The following is a 23506-nucleotide window of genomic DNA, read 5'->3' as shown; positions in this document are numbered from 1 at the left end:
TGAGACCTCCGTGAATGCATCATGATCTGATCCGTGAGGCGATACTCATCAGCGCCGGTGTCCATGACTTTATTATCATTCATGCAAATCTGATATGTTTTTGTCAGATTTTGGCTCAGGCAGGAAATAGGTGAAAGAGAAAGGTAGCAGACACATTTTATATGGAACATCTGCTATAGAAGAAAAGATGTTTTGTCTGCGGTCAAACATCACAGCAGGGCTTCCTGAAGGACAGTAGAATTAGGTCAATTGTTAACCCACCAAAACACTCTAATTTCCTCCCAGAGTGTCAGACGTGTGGGATGTAACTACCAGATGTGGAAGTAACGTCTAACTGCTCTGGTTTCTCTTCTCTGTTTGGTCTAGAAACTAAAATGTGTACTGTTCTCTTCTGCTCCTTTGCAGGAACTCATGTGAGCATTTCAGGACTGTAACATATGGGAATGATGTTTCAAATGATTCCAGTTACATTTTTTGGGATGTCCCCCTTTAGATTAATTACCCAACAAATCAAATGACTGAGTTTGCCCATCTTTTTTTAGTGGATATTTAATTGACTAATCCTGAACGTGACCGGCATTCATTTATTATGCTAATTAACACTGGAAAAAAGAATAAGTAAGTACTTCACCAGGCAGTAAAATAAAAATCATTTTAAAGCAATTGATGAAGCATGTAGGCCTATAGACAAACCATATTTAAAGGAGATCAAATTTCAAAATTCAAGAAAAATCTAAACTCAAAAATCAAAATGAAAGGCTCTCTGATAAAAGGATGTTTTAACCCTTAGATGCATAAGTGGGGTCAAAAATGACCCCAGCGGTTGTTTTTTTTGCAATATCTTTGTAATTTTAAATTTTTATTGTTTAATCTTCCATGTATTCCTCAAATAGGTTGTCTTTGACACGAGGCCATTTGGATTTGTATCTAATTGTTATTATTTTTTAAGTAATTGCATTTTTTGTATCAGTACCACACTCTTCCATACGTGGGGTCAAAAATGACCCCAATCATTTTCTATGGAATTTCAAGGTTTAACCCTAGGAACCTTTGATTTTTATCAACTGTGACTGTCAGGTATATTTACTGTCGATCCACACATCTAATGTCAGCGGTCTCACCACCCCTAAAGATTATTTTTTCACAGCAACATACATGTATTATTAGTACAAGTATTATCATCATTTTTATACCTTAGAATATATATGCTGTTATAAAATATGAACTTAATTTCCACATACATGATTTTTGTGTGATATAGTGTTGTGTTATCATCATCAAATTGTAAAGTGTCCTTGGATATGTGAAAGGTGCTATATAAATCACACCTATTTTTATTATTATTATTATATTTATTATCAAATTACTTTCTAAGCTAACACTAGCTAACTAAGATAGCTAACATTACTGTATTTGTTGTGTAGAGAAGCAGACTCTCACTATGATGGTTAGGGTTAGGGTTATGACAGGGCCAACAGAAGAGAAAGAGGTAAGATGTGTGCAAAGCCACCAATAGTTGCTGGAAATGCAGTGACTCTGTGTGCAGTGCTCACAGCCAGAACCAAGTAGTTTGTAACAGCTGCTCACAGTGAGAAGAAAGAAGACGCGTGTGTGTACATGCATAGACAGACAGACGGATACACAAACAATGAATGTTGAAGTTGTGATAGCATGGAAAACATGAAATCATTCTTGTGTTATATTGCATTAAATGCATTGATTCTAATTGGGATACTTTTTGGATGTTAACCGTTTTTGACCTTTTTTAAAGCTGGGATAAAAAGTGATAAATGAGCTTGTCAAACATGAAATAATTCTTTTGTTGACCAAAATATAATACAAATCATCATCTTTAACCAAAATGAAATACATTTCTTAAGTTTACAGCATAAAACGCATTCATTCTAATTGGGGTCATTTTTGACCCCACTCATGGAAGAGTGTAGGTATCAGTAGGTCATGCATCTAAGGGTTAAGAAGGGAAATAAAAAAGATCATTGGACAGGTTTTTCAAATTAAATGTAGTTGAAGAATTCCTGACTGTTATTCTACAATTCTGATTGGTGTGCTGATGGACTGAACTGAGGCTGAGAATTCTATGGAAAATATCTATAATAATAATAATAACAATAAAAATACAATAATCATGTATTTTTTATGACAATATTGCAAATGCAGTAATTGATTATATTGTATTTAACACCAGGTTAACAAGTTAAAAATCAAACTGCAACTCTGTGTCCTCATCCAACAAAAAATAGTTTAATTATAATATATAATATTTTATGGTGTCATAACATATAGTTTTAAATGTATAGTTTTACTGGTTTTCTGTGTCATGTAACAAAAATATAAGACCAAAAAAGTCTTGGGTTAGATTAATATCAGTAGATTTTTAACACCATTGGTTTTGGACAAGAGAAATGAGATCATCAAGTTTTCATGTGTTCCCATAAACTAGTGTGAGTCATCCACTGTAACATCTCCATGTGTGTGTGTGTGTGTGTGTGTGTGTGTGTGTGTGTGTCCTCTTCAGGTGTTCTTCGCCTCCGTTCGGTCCGGAGGATCCAGCCAGGTCTACTTTATGACCCTGGGCCGAAGCAACCTGCTCAGCTGGTAGAGAGTCCACAACCCCGCCCTCTTCCTCCTCCTCCTCCTCCTCTTCCTCATCCTCTTCCTTGTCCTCCACCCTCGCTAACACTGGATCTCAGAACCCACCGTCGATGTCTTGTCAGCGCTCTGACAACCAAAAAAAAAAAAAAAACAGAACAAAACCAGACCTTTGGAACAGAAGATGAATTGACCCCCCCCGAGCTAAGGCACCACTCCATCCTAACACCACATCTGCCTGCGATGCAGCGACAGCCGCTCCACGTATTCGCCCCCTTTTGAAACACCTGAAGTGTACAAAAAGAAATTGAAAGGAGGAAGAAATTAATTAAAATGTGAATTCAAGAAAAAGGCGGAGGGGGGGGGGGGGCTTTTTTGTTCCCCTCTCCGTTTTTCTTGGTGCTCGTTAGATTTACATCATGTCCGGCTGCTCAGTAAAGCCCGAGGTCTTCTAAAACTACTAGTACTGCTACCACTACTATTACTACTACTGCTACTACCTTCTGCAGGTCTCCTTCTCTGCCCCCTAACTTACCCCCCACCCACCCCCAACCCCCACCTCACACCCCTTCCTCCTTTCTGGCGAGCGTTTCACAGGGCCGCTGGGGTCAGAGTCTGTTGTATTAATGCTACAGTGGTATGTGTAAATGTTTTATTTTTTTCTCTGTTCGGTCCAATGACTGCTGACGTTGGCTGGTTTTAGAAGGTCAGCTGGAGCCAATGAGAGCGGTGAGAAGCTTAGGTGGGAGTGGGGAGGGGCGTAATCATTAAGGATTTTATTGTAAGTCATGTTTGATGGGACTCGACACATGGCCGTAGCTACCATTGAGGACACCGAGGTCATGTCCTCGGTATTTTTTTCTTGAAGTTTCGTTTAATTGTGAAGTGAAAATAGCCGACGAGACAATTATCCTTGCGTCAACGGACCGTCATGTGACACGTACTTGAAGATTCCGCTGCCATGTCAAAACGAAAGTATCCGGCTATAGCCAGCGGTGGAGTGAAGCCTTGAAATCGCCAGAAATATGTTGTCTACATTTGTGAATTGGACTTGACCCGATTTTGCAAACTGTTCATTCATTGGATGAGCCCTTTTCTCCTTTTCCCAGCAGGCCGTGCTCCATTCCACATTTTAAGAACAAACAAAGAAAATAATATATTGCAGTTATAATTTTTAAATATACAACCATGGAAGTTGTAGAATACTGAAATAGGAGTTGATTTAAGTTGCAAAATTGGAAATGATAAGAAAGAACTGGACCACAAGAATGACCATGACTGAGAAATGCACAGCAAGAAAGTAGTATAAATACATCATGGATTAAAGCATATAGTCATATAAATTGCGGTCTTGTTTTTGACCTCGGTATTTGAAAAATCTTGGCTACGGCCTTGACTCGACAGGATGGCGTGTGTGTGCGTGTTGTTGAAGTATTGTGTTGTTCGGACAGGTGCTTTACAAAAAAAAGAGGGGGGGGGGGGGGCGATAGAGAGAGAGATTGGAGAAGAGAAGATGGATTTCAGAATAGTATTTTTTGAATTATTGCTATTATTATTATTATCATTATTATTATGATTATTCCTTGAAGATAAGTGTAACTATGTGGAGTTAAAGATGTCTTTTACCTTGTTTTTTTTGTTTTGTTTGTTTTAAAAAAAAAAAAGATTTACGCACATCCACCCACATGTCCACAGTTTTGCTTGCTTTTATTCTGAAAAACCCACAGAAGTGAGAGGTGTGTTTGTCTACAAAGAAAGAGATGTGGGTGCGTCACAAGAAGAAGAAGAAGAAAAAAAAGATGAATAAAGGTGTCTATGTATAATAAAAGTTCATTTAATCTTCCGGATAGTGTCAGTGGTCATGATTTTGTCCTCATCGGTCAAACATGAGCACCTAAACTCAACTCGGGCGTAGGACGATCACACAATGTCCCCCAACTCCACAAACTTGAACTGCTGTGAATAGTCATATATTAAATGATAATTAAAGAAAATAAAAAAAGAGAGATAATAAAGCAGAGGAGGGAAGTTGGGTATGTGTGCGTGCGAATCAGAAGAGAGAGGTGTCAGAGAGGTAAAAGGCATGAGTCAGCAGGTTTTGTTTCAGTAAGAGGAGTTTTCTCTGGAAGGAAGGAGCTTTTTTCTATCTTCCATTTCGTTACTCTGAATCCTTTCCTCTTTTTTTTTTTTTCTCTTCCATTTGTATCATTTGTATGAATGCAATGCACTAAGTGTCAAGAATGTAGAAAGACTTCTTACTGTGTGGTGGTCCAAGGCATGAGATGATGATGTTTTAGCTTTGTATCTTGTAACAAGTGATCAATCCTTAGATGTTCAATTTCAAAGTTAAAAACGATTGAAAAGCTGCAGCAGCGGAACCTCTACGTCAGGTTTAGATATTTTCTGGGGGGTTTTGGAGAGGGGGGGGACAACTTTTTTGTTTTTGTTTTGCAACCGTTTGCACAGCTGAGAGCAACTGTGCGGAAACGAGCGCCGAGAGAGCGAGAGAGCATCAGAGCGGAGGCAGGTTGTCATGGCAACCCCCTTCGAGTTCACTCTCATGTTAATCCGGTTGCTCTTTTCCCATCAAATGAGGATGTAAACCTTCTGAATCCAACATTTCAAACTCTGGATTTTTAGTGTTCGTGGAAAAAAAAAACACAGGCGACACAGACACAGAGCAGAATCTTTCCCCACTCGGCTGTTGGTAAAGAAACTGAAGACGGAAACCCACTTCTTTTTGGGAAGGAATCTTTTTTTTTTTTTTTGGTTTTGCGCCCCTCACTTCCTGCTCCAGTGGATATTTAAGTTGTCTGTATATGTGAAAGACTGAGCAGCAAACTTGCAGCATCGATCTCCTTCAGGCCATCTGCCCGAAGCTGGATTTTCCTCCGTTTCCACAGCGACTGACAGATTGCACATTGTTCACTGAGGAAAAAAACGACAAGAAAAAGTGAGCGAGGGGGGGAGGGGGGGGGAGCGAAGGTAAAGCAGAGTCCAGTTTGCTCTCTGACTTCATGTCCAAACACATAAACTTGATTGTGATGTTCCACCTGACAAACACAAATCTCACACACACACACACACACACACACACACACACACACACACACACACACACACACACACACACACACACACAGGAGCAGAGCACTGACATGTGTAAAGGTCACTGTCAGTCACTCACACTAACTCTTCCCTCCCCTCATTATGGAGAAGCTGTTTGGACCCCAATGCTGTAGTTGTCTGAGGTCTGTGTGTGCAGTAGTATCCGCTGTGTGTCTCTTATTGCATCAAGGCCTTGAACAGATGATGTATTGACTTCATGATAAAAAAAAACTTTTTAAAAAAGGATGAGATATAAGTCTGAGATGAGAAAACACATTGGAGAAGTGCCAAGAGGGCAGCATTTAAAACATATAAACCTATTGTTAGAATTAAAAAGAAAACAACAACCACTACTTAGAACTCCTTTTTTTTTTTTTTTTTTTTTTAAAATAAGAAAATCACTTGAAGCATTGTGTATTCTTAAGTTTTAGAGCTTAGTCGGGAAGCTTAACAATAGTTTTCTGTTGTTTCTGTAAGTCAATGTATACGTAAATATGCGACTGCGGTGGTTTAATATTATTATGCTCACCTTAGGTGGAGAAATGTTTACAGAGGCGATGTTTTGTTCCACTAATGTGCATCACAGTATTTATGTTTAATGCATATATGCGTCTTTAATTCTTTGTTGTTGTTTTTTTTTTGCTTTTTTGAGCCCAGTTTTTATTGGATATTTTCTTTTTTGTTGTTGTTTTTTTTTGGTCATCACCCCCCCCCCTCCAGTCAATAACCTACTTACAAAACAATAAAGAACATACATGTTGTTCATTTCAGGTATTCACATTCGCTTCAAAAAACGTGGAAACATTGCAGTATAATGCCTCCCCCCTCCCCTCCCCTTTACCCCCCCCCCCCTCCCGCAGGCTTGGACGTGAGGCGACGTGTTTTGTTTTTTTTGTTTTTTTTTCCTCTGCTGTTTCTGCCATGCTACTCTAACTTATGTCCTCTCTGTGTATGACAGGAAGTCGTGTATTTTCCTGAAAGTTTTTTTTTTCTTTGAATAAACTTTAAAAGTAATTTTAAACAAAAAAAAAAAAGTGTGTCTCATCTTTCACTCAAAAGCCTCTGCTGTTCCTCTGTTGTTGGTTCATACATGCAGACTTGTTGTAGAGAATCATGTTGTAACACATGTCGGTTAACTGTTGGTTAACACGTCAGCTTCACAGTCATATCACCATATTTCACCCGAAAGCACAATCTACATGCAGTGAAACCATGCTGCCAACTGTTGATGAATCTTTCACATTGCAGTAATGATGAATTAACCATTCACATGAAAACTCATTCAAAGAAAAATAGTATGGTGCTGTTGTGTTGTAAACTCTGACTTCTCGGTGAGTCCATCCTGCGGTGTGTGGGTGTCTGAGCCCTTCTGAAAAAAGAGAAGTCATGACAGATGTTTTTTTCTGAGGATGTCTTATGTAACGGGCAATTTATTTGAGAAGTTTTGTTGTCTGGAAGAAGGGATTTTTTTCATACATTTATTTAGTTCACTTCATACAGTTTCATGCAATATGAGGTACTTCTTTGTCTTACAACACACTCTTAGTTGCTAAAAAAAAAGTGTAGTGCAGTTGTTTTTTCTTAAAGATTAGACAGATGTATTATTCACTAACAAATAAAAGTTACTGATAAGATTTGATCACTGGTAACAAGACCTTTACTTTGAAGGATATAATTAGAAAATAATGGAAAAAAGGTCCCACATATTGTCTTGCTCACTTATGTTTGTTTTAACCCTTCCAGTTGTCCTCGGGTTAAATTTGACCCGTTTAAAAAAGAAAAAAAATATATCAGAAATGTGGATTTATTTCATCTAACTGCCTTAAAATCACATGGATGGTTTCTTACTACATTCTTAGTAGTATAATCATCACCACTTTCACTGTATTGGGTGATCATTTGTACTTTATGCTTTATAAACAACAAAAAAACGGGACAACAGATGTGATTAAGTGCTGCCGTTAAAATGGTTTCAAAACTGTATCCTGACTGACCTTTGGCCACTTTGTGATAATCCATCAACATATATTTTTTTGTGGTTTTAAATTTATTTCAAATAATTCACAATTTCTGCATTTTTAACTTTAAAATGAGGTATAGTTTCATTTCAATGAGGCCTATTGACCATCATTTCCTAGAGTAAGTGTAAAGTTGGAATGAAGTTGGCTAAAAAAAAAAAGTCTAACACAGAATTGGGTGATAATTTATAATTATGCTTTATTGACAGTCAAAATTAACCCAGGATTATTACACTATAATATATACAATCAAGAGCTGCCCCAATCAGCCAATGAGAGGACTTCTTGAAAGATCACTGACTAATTGATGATCACCTGAGTTGATACAAATAGTGTGCATCACCTGTCAGACTATAGATTTGGAAAGAACAGAAAAATATCAAAATGATCAAATACAATAGACAAACAGTACAATTAAGGACATGATGTTACTTGATCAGTCAATATGAGAAATATAAGAAAAAGACCCTGTATCATTAGATAAAATAGTCACATTAGCCACATTTCTCCTCAGTGTTGACAGCAACATGCTTCAGTCATTTTTGGTTTCATTTTATATTTAAAATAATAATAATACAAATGCCAGAATTCATATTTTTGAACAAAACATACAGAAAATACATATCTACATTGACAAGGAAGGGCTCATTACTACTGGTATGTGTTGTGATTTTAACACAACTCAATTCAAATGATTGATTTTTTCCCCCCTATGAGAAATCATAAATGAATGCTTCTGTTTGGATCAGATGGGTTCATGCAGGATGTGTTAGAAAAGCAACATTTTATGTTTCATTTCTTTGTCAAAAAAACAGGAAAATTGTTGCCACGTACGTCTGATTCGTTGGGATTCTGGTCATTTGGATGAAATGCTGTTACATTACTTTGTTCATTATTAGTTTTGGTCAAGTTCTCACTGACCTTAACATTAAAGAACTGCTTTGGTTAAGTTCATACATCCTGGTCTTTGTCATACATGATGATGAAACGATGGCATTTATTCTCTGTGCAGTTTCCTGTTACAGTACAAAGCTCTATACTCCATCTCATCTTTACAATATGCAACTTTTTACACGTTATTTTTTTTAGTCACCAGAACATTGACTTTACACATGCTTTTATGAATGAATTGTGGCTCCATCCCCTCCATCCACCACATAGATGCAAAAAAACATAATAATGATATATGGGGTGATAGTTGGAAGGAGTCCGGATATAATGCTGTGTGGGTGGAAGGTGAATTCCTCAGCCCATAAAAAAACAAAACAAAGCAGGTCTGACAAACTGTTTAACCAGCTGTCCGGTGTAATCAAGTATCAGGATATCACACGTACTGAAGCCAAAAGAAGAATTCCCGAAACACGCAACATCTCCTGTTTTCTCAATGACCGGTCATTAGAGATAATGAACAGCATGTTCTGTCACCTTTTAACCTGCCAGTATTTAAGACACACTTCTTCTATGTGTGTTTGCCATTGCTCATTCTGTATTTGGTACCATCCCCCCTGCCTAAAAAATAAGCATAACACATGAATTCCAGTCAATTCTTTGCAATTGAAAATGTTCCCCAGTGGCTCAGACATAAGAAAGATCTGCTGAGGTTAAAGTTCATCTTGTCCCCTTTGTTAGGAGTAAATGTCATCATTGTCATCAGAATGTAAAGAGTTCAGTTTGTAGGAGAACACTAGGAACAGATGATCTTCATTTGCTGGGGTTTGCTTAATAATTTGAAGATATTTGAATGACTTTTTTTTCTCCATGGCAACTACAAGCAACACCCAACTGTCCTATAATAGTAATGAGAGAAAAGCAGATCTGGACTATTTGAGATGTCCACATACTCGTCACAATACACAGAACTAATAGAAAACAGCTGTGCTTTCATTTCTCTGGGTGCGTTCAAAAAAAGAATAATTATGCAAATGGTATGATTGCTATTAATGTAATGTATACATTCATTCATTTCCTCTCTTGGTTAGGTTCAGTTGGTCAGGTGAACGGTATAATCCATCCATCATAATGACATGATGCCTGAATATACTGTGCATGTCTCTCTTTCTCTAAGAGAGGCATAAGAAGGTAGAGGAGATCAAAAGTTCAAGGTTTCATTGGATGCAAAGGATGCAGCTCCTTGTGTATGGAAATCTGGCATTATGGGATTGGCTGTATTACACCCAGTCAGTTTGCATCATTAAAAGCACTAATTTGACTGGCATGAATATGTCTATATAGGAAAATGTCCAGTCAGTATCAATATGCCAGCTCAAGCGTATTGAGTAATACACAAGAATGCACAATGGTGAACGCCGTAGTTTCTACGCATGGAGATGACAAAACAGTGAGTCATGCTGCTGTTACACAGCTGTTTTAAACATTTTTATACAGGGAAGACCAGCTGTGTGCCAAGGGTTTGTTTTTCTTTTTTTTTTTTTTTTTTTATAGTCAGTGACTTTAAATATTTGGTCAAGTATTTATTTATTATTGATTGAATGTAGAAAGACTCTGCTTTACACAGTCAAACAGCCACATGGGGTCACTGGAGCAGGGAGGGTGCTTGCTTAAAGGCTGTCTGTTAATAAGTCTGTTAATAAAAGGAAAAAAAATCTAAAAATGGAAATTTTAAAATTCAATGCATAAATAGAATGAAGGCCTATTTTATGATGCTTCCAGTAATCCTGCCCTGTTGTGGATGTGATTTGTAAGCTATGAATCAGAAATGAGAAATAAAATTACATTTATCGATATTAATGTTACTTGCCATAATTTCATATGTTCATTCACAATATGACACTTTTATATTTTTCCTGTGTTTCGCAAAACTGGCCTGAATTCATGGATGCAGATGATTAACACTCAGAGAGACAAAGAGAAACGTTTAAAAAATGTAAGTAAAGGCGAGGCTTATTAGCAGGACTCAACCCTGTTACAGTTATAATGTTACCTGCCCTGACATACGTGCAAACACTCACACACCAGAACACAAAGGGGCCGGGCGTGTTGCATATTTCCTTATAGAATGGCTAGCTTGTTATTCACTAATCAGGAGATATAAAAGCAATAAAGAAACAATACAGAAGCTGTCACCGATGCCTGTGGACTGCTCCTTTTCCAGTTTTACTACAACTAACAGCTTTCTGCCCAAATGACTCATACCTAACCCTAACCCAACAGCTAGAGATATAATAGAATTGGTTCAGAGGTCACATCAAATGATGTCACAGTTACAGTTTCGGTACAGGGCAAGGACACTATAATAGAGACACTTCCCAAAATAATAGTCATTGGAATAATACGTAGTCTTTGTATTGGTTTCATGGGGGGGGGGGGGGGGGGGGGGGGGGACTCTTTAAAGTGTCAGAAATATGCAATCTCTAGGACTGTGCTAAATACAAGTCCTCAAAATCAAACCATCAAATATATTGATTAATCATGTGACTCCAGAATGACACATAGGAGTGTTTTCTAATCTGGCGTCCATGTTGGCAGTAATTAGCAGGTTAACATCATTTGTCTGTGCTTTCCAACATTGTTACACATCACTGTTAAAAAAGAATGATGTGACAGTGCTGTGGTTAAAGTCTGGTTAGGTTTAGGCACAAAAAACCACTGATCTGATCACTTTGTTAAGGTTAGGCAGTAATGTTACTACTACTTTAAAGTTAGGCAACCTTTGTGTCACCACTGCAATCAAAAATTGGGTTAAAAACAAGTAACAGACAGTAGTTGGTTAAGTGTGGTAAAGTGGTTGAGTCCACTGTGGGGTTCATGTGTGTCAAATACAGAGCTGGAACTTCCAGGAGGCAGTTAGCTTAGCTTAGCATAAAGGCAGGAAGCAGTGGAAACCAGATAGCCTGGCTCTGTCCACTGTTAAAAAAGTACACCTAAAACATTGTTTCTCCTTAGTTTATCTGAATATTAACAGAAATGTTAAAAAAAAAAAAAAAAAACTACAAATGTATAAGTTTTAGAGGCAGTTTATCCACCCACGCCTCACTCCAAGATGTGATGACTCCGACATGTCAAACCCAACTCTTGTTTTCCAGGACATTTTTTATTTATTTAAAGTTGAAACATTTGGAATAAATTAGGTCTTGATGCTTTAATAAGCACATACACATGTCTATACACCTCTAACTTCCTGGAGTGGCAGCAGAAATGTAAAAATTGAGCAAAAAAAACCCAAAATGATTTTCTATATTGTTACTCTCCTGTGTGGATAGTTAATGTGTGTGTGTGTGTGTGTGTGTGTGTGTGTGTGTGTGTGTGTGTGTGTGTGTGTGTGTGTGTGTGTGTGTGTGTGTGTGTGTGTGTGTGTGACTATATGTGTGTGTGTTCTCGTGCCTAAGCAAACAGATATGTCCACCAGTGACGCAATGAAGAGATGATCCCAGAGGAACCAGCAACAACAGTTGTAAACACTATTTATTCAGAATGAACCTGCAGGAAATCTCTCTGTGTGACTACGGCTCTCCTCTCACAATGTATGTGTATGTGAGTGTGTGTAAGTGTGTGCGTATATACTGTGGTGTATGTGTGTTTTGTGGAGTCAGCAGGCATGAGTTGTGAGCTGTACACTACGCTGCGTTACATTGGGAAACCTGAGAAATTTCCATTCCACAGGGTGGGGGGGGGGAACCTTGAAAAGAGAGTGAGGTTCCCCCTGCTCTGACAAGACACTCACTATATGGTTGTACTGTCTGCGCTATCAGCACATCTGCCTGATATCACTGTCACACTGCTGGGACCAATATCACCTGTACACTGTAAGTAAACCATACTACTCTATATGTATGTGTGCGTTTCTGTGTGTGTGTGTGTGTGTGTGTGTGTGTGTGTGTGTGCGTGCAAGTGTCTATGCTTACACACATACAGTATATAGATGTATATTTGAGTATATAGTCATATCATGTTACAGACTAATCTGATTAATATATTTTTATTGGTTACATATACACTAACTATTTTACTGTTAATGTATATTTATATGTTAAATGACACGATACAATTTTGTCCATTTATATGACTTTACAGACATACACACATTTTATACATACTTTTAATACATTTTTTTCTAAAATTGTGACATTGATAATTTTTTAATACTTTTTACAATGCCACTTATATTTTCTAGTTGGAGCATAGACTGTATTTGTTATGCTGTATAATAATGATATAATACATTTTTGTCCATTTATATGGCTATTCATATAAACATGCATATAATAAATACTTTTAATACATTATTTTTTAAATTGTAACATTGCCTTTTTTTTTTGCATATTTAGCACTGCTGCTTGTATTTTCTAGTTTGAACATAAACTGTATACAGGATATGAATTTGAGAGCATTTTTAATTCATAGCTTGAAATTGATGAAAAACTGTATTGACTGAAACAGATGATATCATGTCTGCTTTGAATGGGATTGTCCTTTGACACACTGAACCAAATATTCGATCGAGGGAAAGACTTATGACTGGTGTGTATGTGTGAGTTCTTCTGAGTGTGCATGTACATATATGTCTATGTGTGTGTTTGAGAAAGTATTGCCTCTCATCAGCTGATTCCACTAATCACAGGCGAGGAAACGGAAGCAGAAGTGAAAATGAGCTTGTTTCTATGGAAATGATGATTTAACTTGGCGGCAAAAGTGGAATTTACCTTCTTTCCTTCCTCCTAAATATATATATAATGTTGGTATTAAGTCAGAAACATTACATTTAATCATTCTAAAATCCAAATCTACAGTTTTTAATCAATTCAATTAATTTAAGTCAAAGTCCCAGATTTTCATGTTATTAAAATTATAAACCCTGCCATTAAAAATCTGAATAGAGGGTTGAAACCTGCTATCACTCTATAACTTTTCTGAAACCATTAAAGGTAAAATAGCCTATATGTTTAATTATATCAGTTGAGTAGCAAAAACAATACATTTTTTATAGTGTCTTTTTCTTCTCTTTGTTTTTTTATTGAGTAATTAATTTTTCTGACCTTTAACGTGAGTCGATGTAAAAAATCTGAAGTGACTCACCTCATGTGTTGCTTTTGGTAAACCCCCGTGGTTAATGCTGGGGCACTGTATGTGGGGGCGGGATGATCAGAAGCTGCCTGTCAATGACGATTCTTGTGATGTCACAAGTTATCTTTATATAAGAGTCTAAATGAAAGCTGTCAGTCAAGAAGGCTGAGCTGCTTGAGGGACATCGACAAAAAATCCCAGTTTCAGGCACGACTCTCAATCGGTTTTCCTCCATTTAAGAGCTTCAACATTTGGTGAGAAAAGTGGCAAAAAAAACTATTGTCCCTGGTTTGGTCTTCTCTTCATCTTCATCTTTTACTACAAATACTTTTCATTGACACCCTGTACACCGTGTGTGCACCCTGAGCTCAGGTGGCTCACTATATCACTCAACATATTGTCAGTGGATCTATAATTTATGATTTATGATGTGTGTGTCCCTGCAGAGTGCCATCATGGTTTGTTTGGCATTGATGTTCACTGTGGTCATCGTGGAATATGTTTATGGAGGACCTGTACTACCTGCACTACCTCCTCTACCTATGAAAGGTGAGCATACACTCTGTTTATGATGTAACTACACATACTCTCTATCAGACTGTATTTGAACAGAAACCAGAAATGGGGATATTTTACACCTGAAACATAGTCTCTGCTATGTCAGTGTACAAAATGTGTGTATCCACAGCAACAGTACTTGCCAGAGAAGTGACTTGTTAACAGTAATGTTTTTATTGAAGAAAGTGATTTAAACTGACTAAAAAATGGGTGCAGATAATGTGAGAGGAACAAAAAGCGTTTTATATGTACAATATAAATGTAAAACGCTCACATGTTTGACTAGACTAGAACCTCATTGGGAAGTTTTTTTTCTCTTTGTGCTGCAATATATGCCTGGTCAGTCTCTGGTATATAATAAATTAACCTTATAGTAAAATGAAATGTTGCTTTAAGCAGAATATTTAAGATTTCAGTGTTTTCCCTGCAGCTGGCTGCTTCCTAATATCTCCAGAGGTGGAGGTATTCAGATTGGAGGGTGAGGCTGTAATCCTTGACTTCCCCATCTTCCAGAGGGTCCTCCAAAAACGCAACATAGCCCTTCCAACAGCAACCTACCTCATCGCCAGGGGCAACGGTACAGGAGCCTATGAGGGCGAGGGGCGTGTCCATCAGCATGACAAACAGTTGTGGCTCCTGCCGGCTCAGGTCTCAGACTCAGGAAATTACATGTGTACCTACAGGTAGTTCTGAACTTCATGTTTCATGTTTTTCTCATCTACTCTGACACAGCACATTTTTGTTCGGACTCTACAGTCTTGCACTCAGCGTGTGACAATGCAACTTCTTGTCACGGCAGGTGGTTTTTCTCAATTTAGCAAGAACATACTCACAGTAGATGTGTGCAAACCACCACATCATCTCCAAAAAAATAATAATGCAGCAAGAAGAACAATGTGTGGACTTCATGAATAATATATAAAAGCTTTTTTTTTTTTTTTTTTTAAACCCAACCCCCCCCAAAAAAAACTAAAATGTGAGTTCCTTTGATGCTGTACATTCGTTTTTGTGAGCATCTCTTATTTTTCCAAAAAGGAACATTGCCTCCCTACACAGAAAAGGTCAAAGGTCAGATTTAATGCTTTGTTACACCTTCTTGCCACCTGTGATTTTAGGTCTTTGTCCTCTCTTTTGTCTCCAGAAATGAAACCTACTGTGTCACTGGGAGTATCACGCTGCATGTGTATGAGTCCAGTTCTGTGGACATGGAGAAACTATCTTATCCGTTCCCAACCACAGTGGGAATGAATCTGACAATGCTTTGTCCATCTCTAGAAAACTTCAACCAGACAGAGGAGATAGAATGGTACAAGGTGAGTGTAAAACACCTCCTACATTCACTTTTGAATCAACACTAATAGTTCAGTAATCAGTAAACTGAGATTTTCCTTTTTTTCTGTGTGATTTCAACAAGTTTGTAAAATATCATTTTCATTTTATTTTAAAATCAGTGTAAAGTAATAATAAAGGTGTGTTCTGAGCTTGTTACACCACAGAAAAATGTGCAATCAACCACCTAACTAAATTGGAATGGTTGTAAAAAATTGCCAAATATATAAAATTATGTTTCAAAATCATGGAGAAAATAATCATTCTCTGCTCTGAAACACCTGCTGAAAGTGCTGACAGCAATGCCCAACCAAACAGCCTTTTAGTTATAAATAAAAAACAACACTTATACAAAACTCCTGTATAAAAATACATAGTTTAAGAATTTCAAATCTCTCATTTTCCAAATTAATCAAATAAACTTGTTTCTAAAATAAAATATACTTTGATTTGGATTCAGTGCAGCAGTGTATGTCTGATACTGGCACTCTCTTTTCTTGGACATTTTAAAAGTTTCCCCACCTGTTTTAAGGAATTAAGACAAAAATGACTAAGATGGAAATTTCTGCAGTGTTCAAACTTTGTCACTTTAATTGTATTTATTTAAACAGCCCAGAATTACACATATGTCTCAGAGGACTTCACAATGAGCTCAACACTGAGAAATGCTTTAATTCAAAAAATGTGATATAATAGAGGAACTGTGCTGCAACTCATTTAATCTCAGAAAGCAGCTCATTTATTCATTCATTTATTATAAAGTTACCATAGCAACAGATTCTACTCGTAGGAGTCTACAAGAGTCATATATCAGTAAATGGTGCATTAAGGTGACGCATGTAAAATACATACTGTACATGTATGTAAGCTTTTGAAACATGGGAACCCCCGGCTGGATTCAAACCCACAACCCCTGTAGTGGTAGTATCTTGATCATTGCCCATGATTGACGCAGTATTTTGCTTTCTGACAGGACTCCAGCCCCACTGCCCTTCAGCTTGGCACAGAGGACAGAGGTGAACTAATGATCCAGGCTGTGAAACTATCCCAGGCTGGTTTCTACACCTGCCAGCTCAGAGTGCTCATCAACAACCAGCAGTACAAAGTCAGCCGAACCATCCTGCTCCGTGTGGAAGGTGGGTGATATGTGATGTCATGATTTCAATTATTTCTATCACAGGTTTTTATTTCCAACCCTAATTATGATTAGTCATGTAAATAAGAAAAGGTCATTAATTGATCATATTGATTGATAAAGCACACTGCTGTTCTGCTGATTGTCAGCTCAGCTCTTTTTAATGATAAAAATACAAATAGAACTCTCTTTATATATTATATATTTAATGGATAATGAATAAAACAAAGCACAAGTCATAAGTCACCAGATAATACAGGAATGATTTGGCGATTAGTCATTAGTTCACTTTTTTAAAATACCACCATAAATTATAAACCACGCCTGCCCTCTGCTGGCCTAATAGGTGCAACTACACGAGTTAGATTAGGGTGCAGGAACAGGAACCTTCTCCATAAAAATTCATGCAAATAATAATAATAATATAATAAGAAATATAATAAGTCATTATTGCTGTTGGTAAGAGTATTTGTACATGCATGTTTATTAATATATGTGTGAATTTCTTTGGGCCAGGTTCAGACCCTGCTCAGACCACTACTACCACTGCACCTCATGTCTCCATGACCTCTGGACCGGGGCTGATCAGTAGCACCAGCAGCAGCAGCAGCAGCACAATTCACAGTGAGTTGAACTCAAAATACAAATCTATTAAGAAAATAATAATAACATGGTGTCAGTGAATTGTGAATGTAACAGATCATGCCTTCTGGGTTTACCTCTCTTTACCAGGGAGTTATCAAATCAACCTGCTAAAAAATAAAGCAATTCATTCCACACCAAGATGGCAACATTTTGAAAACTCCCCCCCCCCCCCTTTTTCTTTTTAATGTTTCTACAATTCAAACTTCCATTCTGAGATAGTAAATTGATGCTGCAACTACCAAATTGTGTATTATTTATAAAGTATTTATATATTATCTTGAATCCAGATGTTTGCATCTATTCATTAAATGTGTTTTACCTCATGTCTTAGCTCCACTTAGGCCGCCTGTGATTGCCTGGCCACTGAATGGAACAATATATGAAAGTTCACATGGTGAGTGATGAGATTATGAATCTCAATGAATGGAATCTAAAGCTGAACACAAACTTGATAGAGGATATTGATTAAACCAAAGTCTAACGTTCATACGCCTGTGATCTCATTTAGGGTCAGGACTGGAACTGTTTTGCCAGGTGCTCACTGGATGCCAGGAGGCAGATTCCACTGTGGTCACATGGTTGGTCGATGGCCAATCAGTAGAGTTATCTTACCTTGATGGACGGGCTCTGCAGGGGGAAAAGAGGTAATTGTTGCTGTTTTTGATGGGTGTACTGAAACCTGGGGTCAAATCGACGAATCTCTGTTTAGGATAATGGAAAAGTGAATTTAACTTAATATTAAACTTAGATGTATGAAGTATGTTAGCCAATAAAAGAGCAAAATAATGGAATTTGGTGCCCTCCAGATGGCAGATGTGGAGTACATTCCCATTTTTCCAACTAAATATATACCACAATAAATACTAAACACAGATATTCAAAACACTGACATAACTGAGTATTACATAAACACCATGGCCTGGTTAAACCGTTGAAGTACATCTGATAAAGGTTAATAAATCACGGCAAACACATCAGTGATACCATGTAAACACTATGTCTTAATGTTCCCAGGCAAGCCAGATTGTCCGAAGGGTGCCAGATTGAGTTGAGACTGATGGTCTTAGAGTTGACAGAAGAAGACGTAAAGACGCAGCTGAAATGTGTCACTCAGAACCAAGGAGGGACACAGGAAGTCATCGTTCAACTTCAACTAGAGGGTAAGTTGTTTGTATGAAGTGTATAAATGAGACAGAACTGCTGAAAAACTTGTCACTGGGGCTTGGTATCGTTTAAAAAATGATATCACCAGTACCAATCCAAGTACCTTAAAGTGATACCGATATGATGACCACTGATAGAACTGAAATCCAAGAAGATAATACATTCTTTTACCTCTGTCCATTTCTCTTTAGACTCTACGTTTACATGGGTGGTGGTAGCTGTGGTGGCGGTGTCCTGCTTCCTGACTGTTGTTTCTATCTTCCTCTACGTGCTCTTAAAACCTATAAAGAAAAAGAAAATGGATTACTTCCTGGCACGGCAAAACAGCATCTTTTAGTTCTGTCAGTGTACACACTCCCACATAGAAAAAAAACCTTTTTGAATGTGTTCAATGTGCAATCTACTGAGCATTTTACTGTAGCATTTGGTGGGATGCAGTGGCATTAGTAGTGGTTGGTGTTCAGCTATCCTGTTACAGAGATTCAAGGTAGAATTCAATGTTTTAAAATCATTGGCTACTTTCAGCTACAGTAACACACTGCTATCCACTGCCATTCATTTCCTCATCTATGACTGATCTTTACACACAGAACTTTTAAATCATATTGTGTTTGCTAATGTGGTAATTACATTTGGTTTAGTTGCAGTCATTGTAAGTTTCCTGTCATGCAAGATGCAGGATAATACAGAATCACCAAACATGAACATAAAGGCTTCCACAGTGGCGTCATCTGCATATACTGTACATGTATACAGCACTTTATGTCAGATCATTTCATTTGTTTGTTGTTTTGTCATTCTAAAATTCAAACACTCCATAAGAGAGTTAGGAATGATATATTTGTATACTTCACTTATATCTACAGTATGTATAAGTGCACTAAGTGCAATAGTGTTCAGACATTTTCAAATTTAATTTTCTGCACACTGACAATGAAAATCTAACTACTGAAAGAAAGTGTTTTATAATCTCATAAATGAAGTGATACACAACTGCTCTATTAAAAGCATGTAATGGCATTGATGGTCTGGCTGCTCTGGACAGTTCTAAAATCTAATGTTGTATCATTTTATGCGGCTATTGCATATAAGACATTGTTCTGTAATGTAACCAGAGCTAACAAATAATAGTAATTAGAGTAGACAGTAGAATTTCCTAGAATTTGAAACACAGTGGAAGAAATGTTCAATAAAATGCAAGAATATGTACTGTACCTACGTGTCTGAGCTTCTGCAGTCACAATATTTTGTTATTTCCTTGCCTTATGTTTTACATTTCACCATATTTGATATACTTTGGTATTATTGGTACTTTTTAATGACATTTTGGGTTGAGTTTATTGACAGTATATCAGTGTTTTGTTGTGATTACCATATGCTTTACATTTGTTAGTTGTTACATTTGATTTGATGAATAAATGTTTAAATAAAGTATAACAATTCTTAAAACAAGAATACTGCTTTTTTGTATCATTTTGAAAATAAGAAGCAATATAAATAAAACATAGTTGGATTAACAGAATGTAAAATCTTCAACCCCAACGCCCTCTAATCTATCTAGGCAGAACCATGATTCTCATGGGGGTATTTCAGTCTCCCACAACTATAACAAAATGTAAACAAAAATGTTACTTGTTAAAAACAAGTTAACATAGTTTATAGAAACACATCATCCACAATATATAGTCTTTAACATATCCCAACTTAAATACTAACCCAAACATTTAACTCAATACAATAAATTCATCCTATACTTGGTCCAAGCCATGGTATCACAGGTGGTGAGTAATATTTACATATATTTATATTATTATTATTATTGTTATATGTTTGTATGTATATTTGTGTATGTTCAGTGCTGATTGAACCCTTCAGAACTGCATAAATATGACCTAAAACATGATCAGATTTCCATCCAAGTCCTAAAACTTGATAAAGAGACATCAGTTAAACAAAGGAATCAAAAACATTACACTTGTTTCTTTATTTATTGTGGAAAATAATCAAATGTTACATATTTATGTGTGGCAAAAATATGTGAACCTCTAGTGGAAATTAGAGTCAGGTATTTCAATCATTGGATGACAATCAAGTGTGAGTCTTGGAGGCCCTGTTTTATATCATTGTTACCCTCTCCAGGATTGGTCAAACAACCAAGATCACATCAAGAAGGAACAAGGTGTGTAATAGTCCAGGAAGCAAAGAGGGACCCCCAGGGTAATGTATAGGAAACTAAAGGCCTTTTGTTGCAGTGGCTACAGTCAATGTTCATGAGACCACCATCAGGAGAACAATGAACATCAATGGCATGCATTGTTGAGTTGCAAAGAGAAAAACCACTGCTCTCCAAAAAGAACATTGCTGCCATCTACAGTTTGCTCAAGACCATGTGGATAAACCATAGGGGACTTAAAAAAAATCTTGTGTGGACAGATGAGACCAAATCAAATTTTTCGACTTGAATGAGAAGCATTTTGTTAGGTGATGATCAACACTGCATTCAAACATAAGAACCTCGTCTCATCTGTGAAACATGATGGTATAGTATCATAGTTTGAGTCTGCTTTGCTCCATCTAGACCAGGATGGTTTGCAATCATTGATAGAGCTTTGAGTTCTGAGTGGTATCAGCAAATTCTACAAGAAAACGTCAATTAGGGTAAATTTTTCGCATAGATAAATAACATCAATCTGTCACCCTGTAGGTCTCCGACAGGACTAACACCTCTGCCTCCACCCATGATCTGGAGCTCAGCAGAAAGTGGGTTGTAAAAAGTTGATGACAAAAAACACACAAGTTGCTCTACCACATAATTGTTAGAGCAGAAGAAAGTTCATGTTTTGGAATGGCTGAGTCAGAGTCCTGACCTTAATTCTACAGAAATACTGTTGAAGGACCAGAATCTGGCAGTTCATGCCAAGAAGCCTGCAAACATCCCAGAGTTGAGACTGACTAACGGGATAAAATTCCTCCAAACTGATATGAAGAGTGAGACTAACAGTTACCAGAAATATTTTGTTACATTTAGTCATTTAGCAGACGCTAAAGACGATAGATGACGACCACATAGGCTTTCACCGGAGCAGTCACCAAGACGGCATGATATTCAAAGGAGACAAAGTTGTTTAGAGGCAGCAGTGGGTTAAATTTCCATTTGTTGGAGATTAGCAGGCCAGTCAGTTGTTGAAGTTATTGCTGTGAAAGGAAGCTATCGAAAGCAAGGGTTCCCATTCCTTTGCTTCACATAAATCGGAAAGATAGAAGATTTTATCATTTTCATCAATAAATAAATGAATACATTTGTAAAATGTGTAATCAAGTTTGAGGTTATATTTATGCAGACATATACAGAAATGTAACGTGTTCTGTCAAGCACACACACACACATATATACTGTATACATATATACACACACACACACATATATACATTCCTATCCGACTATTATAATTGGAGAGCAGGATGTTTGTCGGTCCGTCTGTCCGTTCACCTTTCTCCAACCCCCTCCATCTCCTCCAAGGTTTAGAGAGCCTGCCATTGCATATGGCATTTTTTTCGCATTTCATTTCATGTCAACCTGTGACGTAAATGCGTAGAGACACCGTACGTAGGGGCTTGAACGAAGGGAGGAGACGATCACAAATAGAGGAGACATTTATCCACGGTCACGGACATTTTCAACATGCCTAACGAGAGCAAATCACTGTTGGAAAATAATCGCGATGCCGCCAAACGCCGCATGACATTAACGCAGGGTGGCGAAACTCCAGAGAAGTCAGGTAAGAAACCACAAAACACAATCCACACAGTAGCTAATGCTAATGCTAATGCTACAGTTTGTTAGCTACTCACCCATACAGCCTTCCAACCATGTAATTATCCTTCCGCGACACGAATTCACACATTATGTTCCTCTTGGTCTCAGGGTGAAGATCCGTTTTGTTCCAGAGTTAGATAATAACTCGTCTAACAAAAACTTTGGTGTATGAATGAGGGTGCGGGAATCATGTTGTCACAGATTTTGGTGTAACACCGGTTAAAACAAGGGAAAATATATTTTTTCAGACAATACTTTAAAAAAAAAAAAAAAAAAATTACATATTTCCTCTATCATTACCCATCCTTAGATATAGAAATTATTACTTAGATTTTTGTTTTAACATATGACTGTTTTCATTAGCAACTATCATACTTCACAATGTCATTATGCATGTAAAGCCTAACCTTTTCACATTCCACAGTAACAACATTAACAATAATCATTTACACACACAATCTTATTCACACATGGCCTAACATAGCCTTGGTTATGTGGATCTAATTTCAAACAACTATCTGACTCAACTACACTCATAGATAATAATGTACTCAACTGCATAAAAAAACGCCAGGTCACAAGTGTGTTTTGGACACATACTTACTGTGACCTTCATATATATTCTTCTCACTGCTTTAATCTATGTCTATTCATGTTTCAGAGAGCAGAGAGAGTGTATTTTTCAGGTTTTACATCACTCATTTTTTGAGGAAAAACAGCTACTATCACACAATATCATGTCCCGTTTTACCTCAGACATGAAAATATAACATAGCAATAATGAAAATATGTATTTAAATGTATTTTATTAAAACTGAAAGTGACAAGAACTTTATGGAACAGTGGGTTTTGTTGTATAACCATTAGATCTATCAGATTCCTTTGACCTGGAACAGCCTCAATGGACAAACATGTGTAGCACCTATACAAGAGGATTACATTTTTGGGCCACTTTAGGAAAAGTCATCAAATACAGAGTTAAATTTGACCAGAACAGTAGGTAAGGGTTAAATAAACTGAATTTGAATATGAAGTTAGTATTATTATTGTGTGCAGATGTTGGGACTGGGCCAAACACATTCAGATCAATGGGTAATTTGG

At 37.1% G+C, this 23506-nt stretch overlaps 2 protein-coding genes across 5 annotated transcripts in view; both read left to right on the top strand.

Moving 5' to 3' along the window:
- LOC133992781 (mitogen-activated protein kinase kinase kinase kinase 4-like) overlaps positions 1-2942 on the top strand; it is a 95144-nt gene extending 92202 nt beyond the window's left edge. For all 4 annotated transcript variants that reach the window (XM_062431517.1, XM_062431519.1, XM_062431518.1 and 1 more), the window contains exon 32: positions 2537-2942. In XM_062431517.1, coding sequence (XP_062287501.1) covers positions 2537-2620 — 84 coding nt within the window. In that variant the 3' untranslated portion in view covers positions 2621-2942. The remainder of the gene's footprint in view (positions 1-2536) is intronic.
- An 11270-nt stretch (positions 2943-14212) lies between these two features.
- Positions 14213-18925, top strand: LOC133993184 (interleukin-1 receptor type 2). Its single transcript, XM_062432059.1, has 9 exons — positions 14213-14306; positions 14746-14998; positions 15457-15628; positions 16618-16780; positions 17296-17403; positions 17756-17818; positions 17933-18068; positions 18439-18584; positions 18780-18925. Exons 1-9 carry the CDS (start codon positions 14213-14215, stop codon positions 18923-18925), a joined length of 1281 nt encoding a protein of 426 aa, XP_062288043.1.
- The last annotated feature ends 4581 nt before the right edge of the window (positions 18926-23506 follow it).

Source organism: Scomber scombrus, chromosome 13 (assembly GCF_963691925.1).
Source record: "Scomber scombrus chromosome 13, fScoSco1.1, whole genome shotgun sequence".
In the NCBI taxonomy this organism is placed as follows: domain Eukaryota; kingdom Metazoa; phylum Chordata; class Actinopteri; order Scombriformes; family Scombridae; genus Scomber; species Scomber scombrus.
Note: the sequence above shows the minus strand (reverse complement) of the source record. Positions and strands in the feature narration are given on the sequence as shown.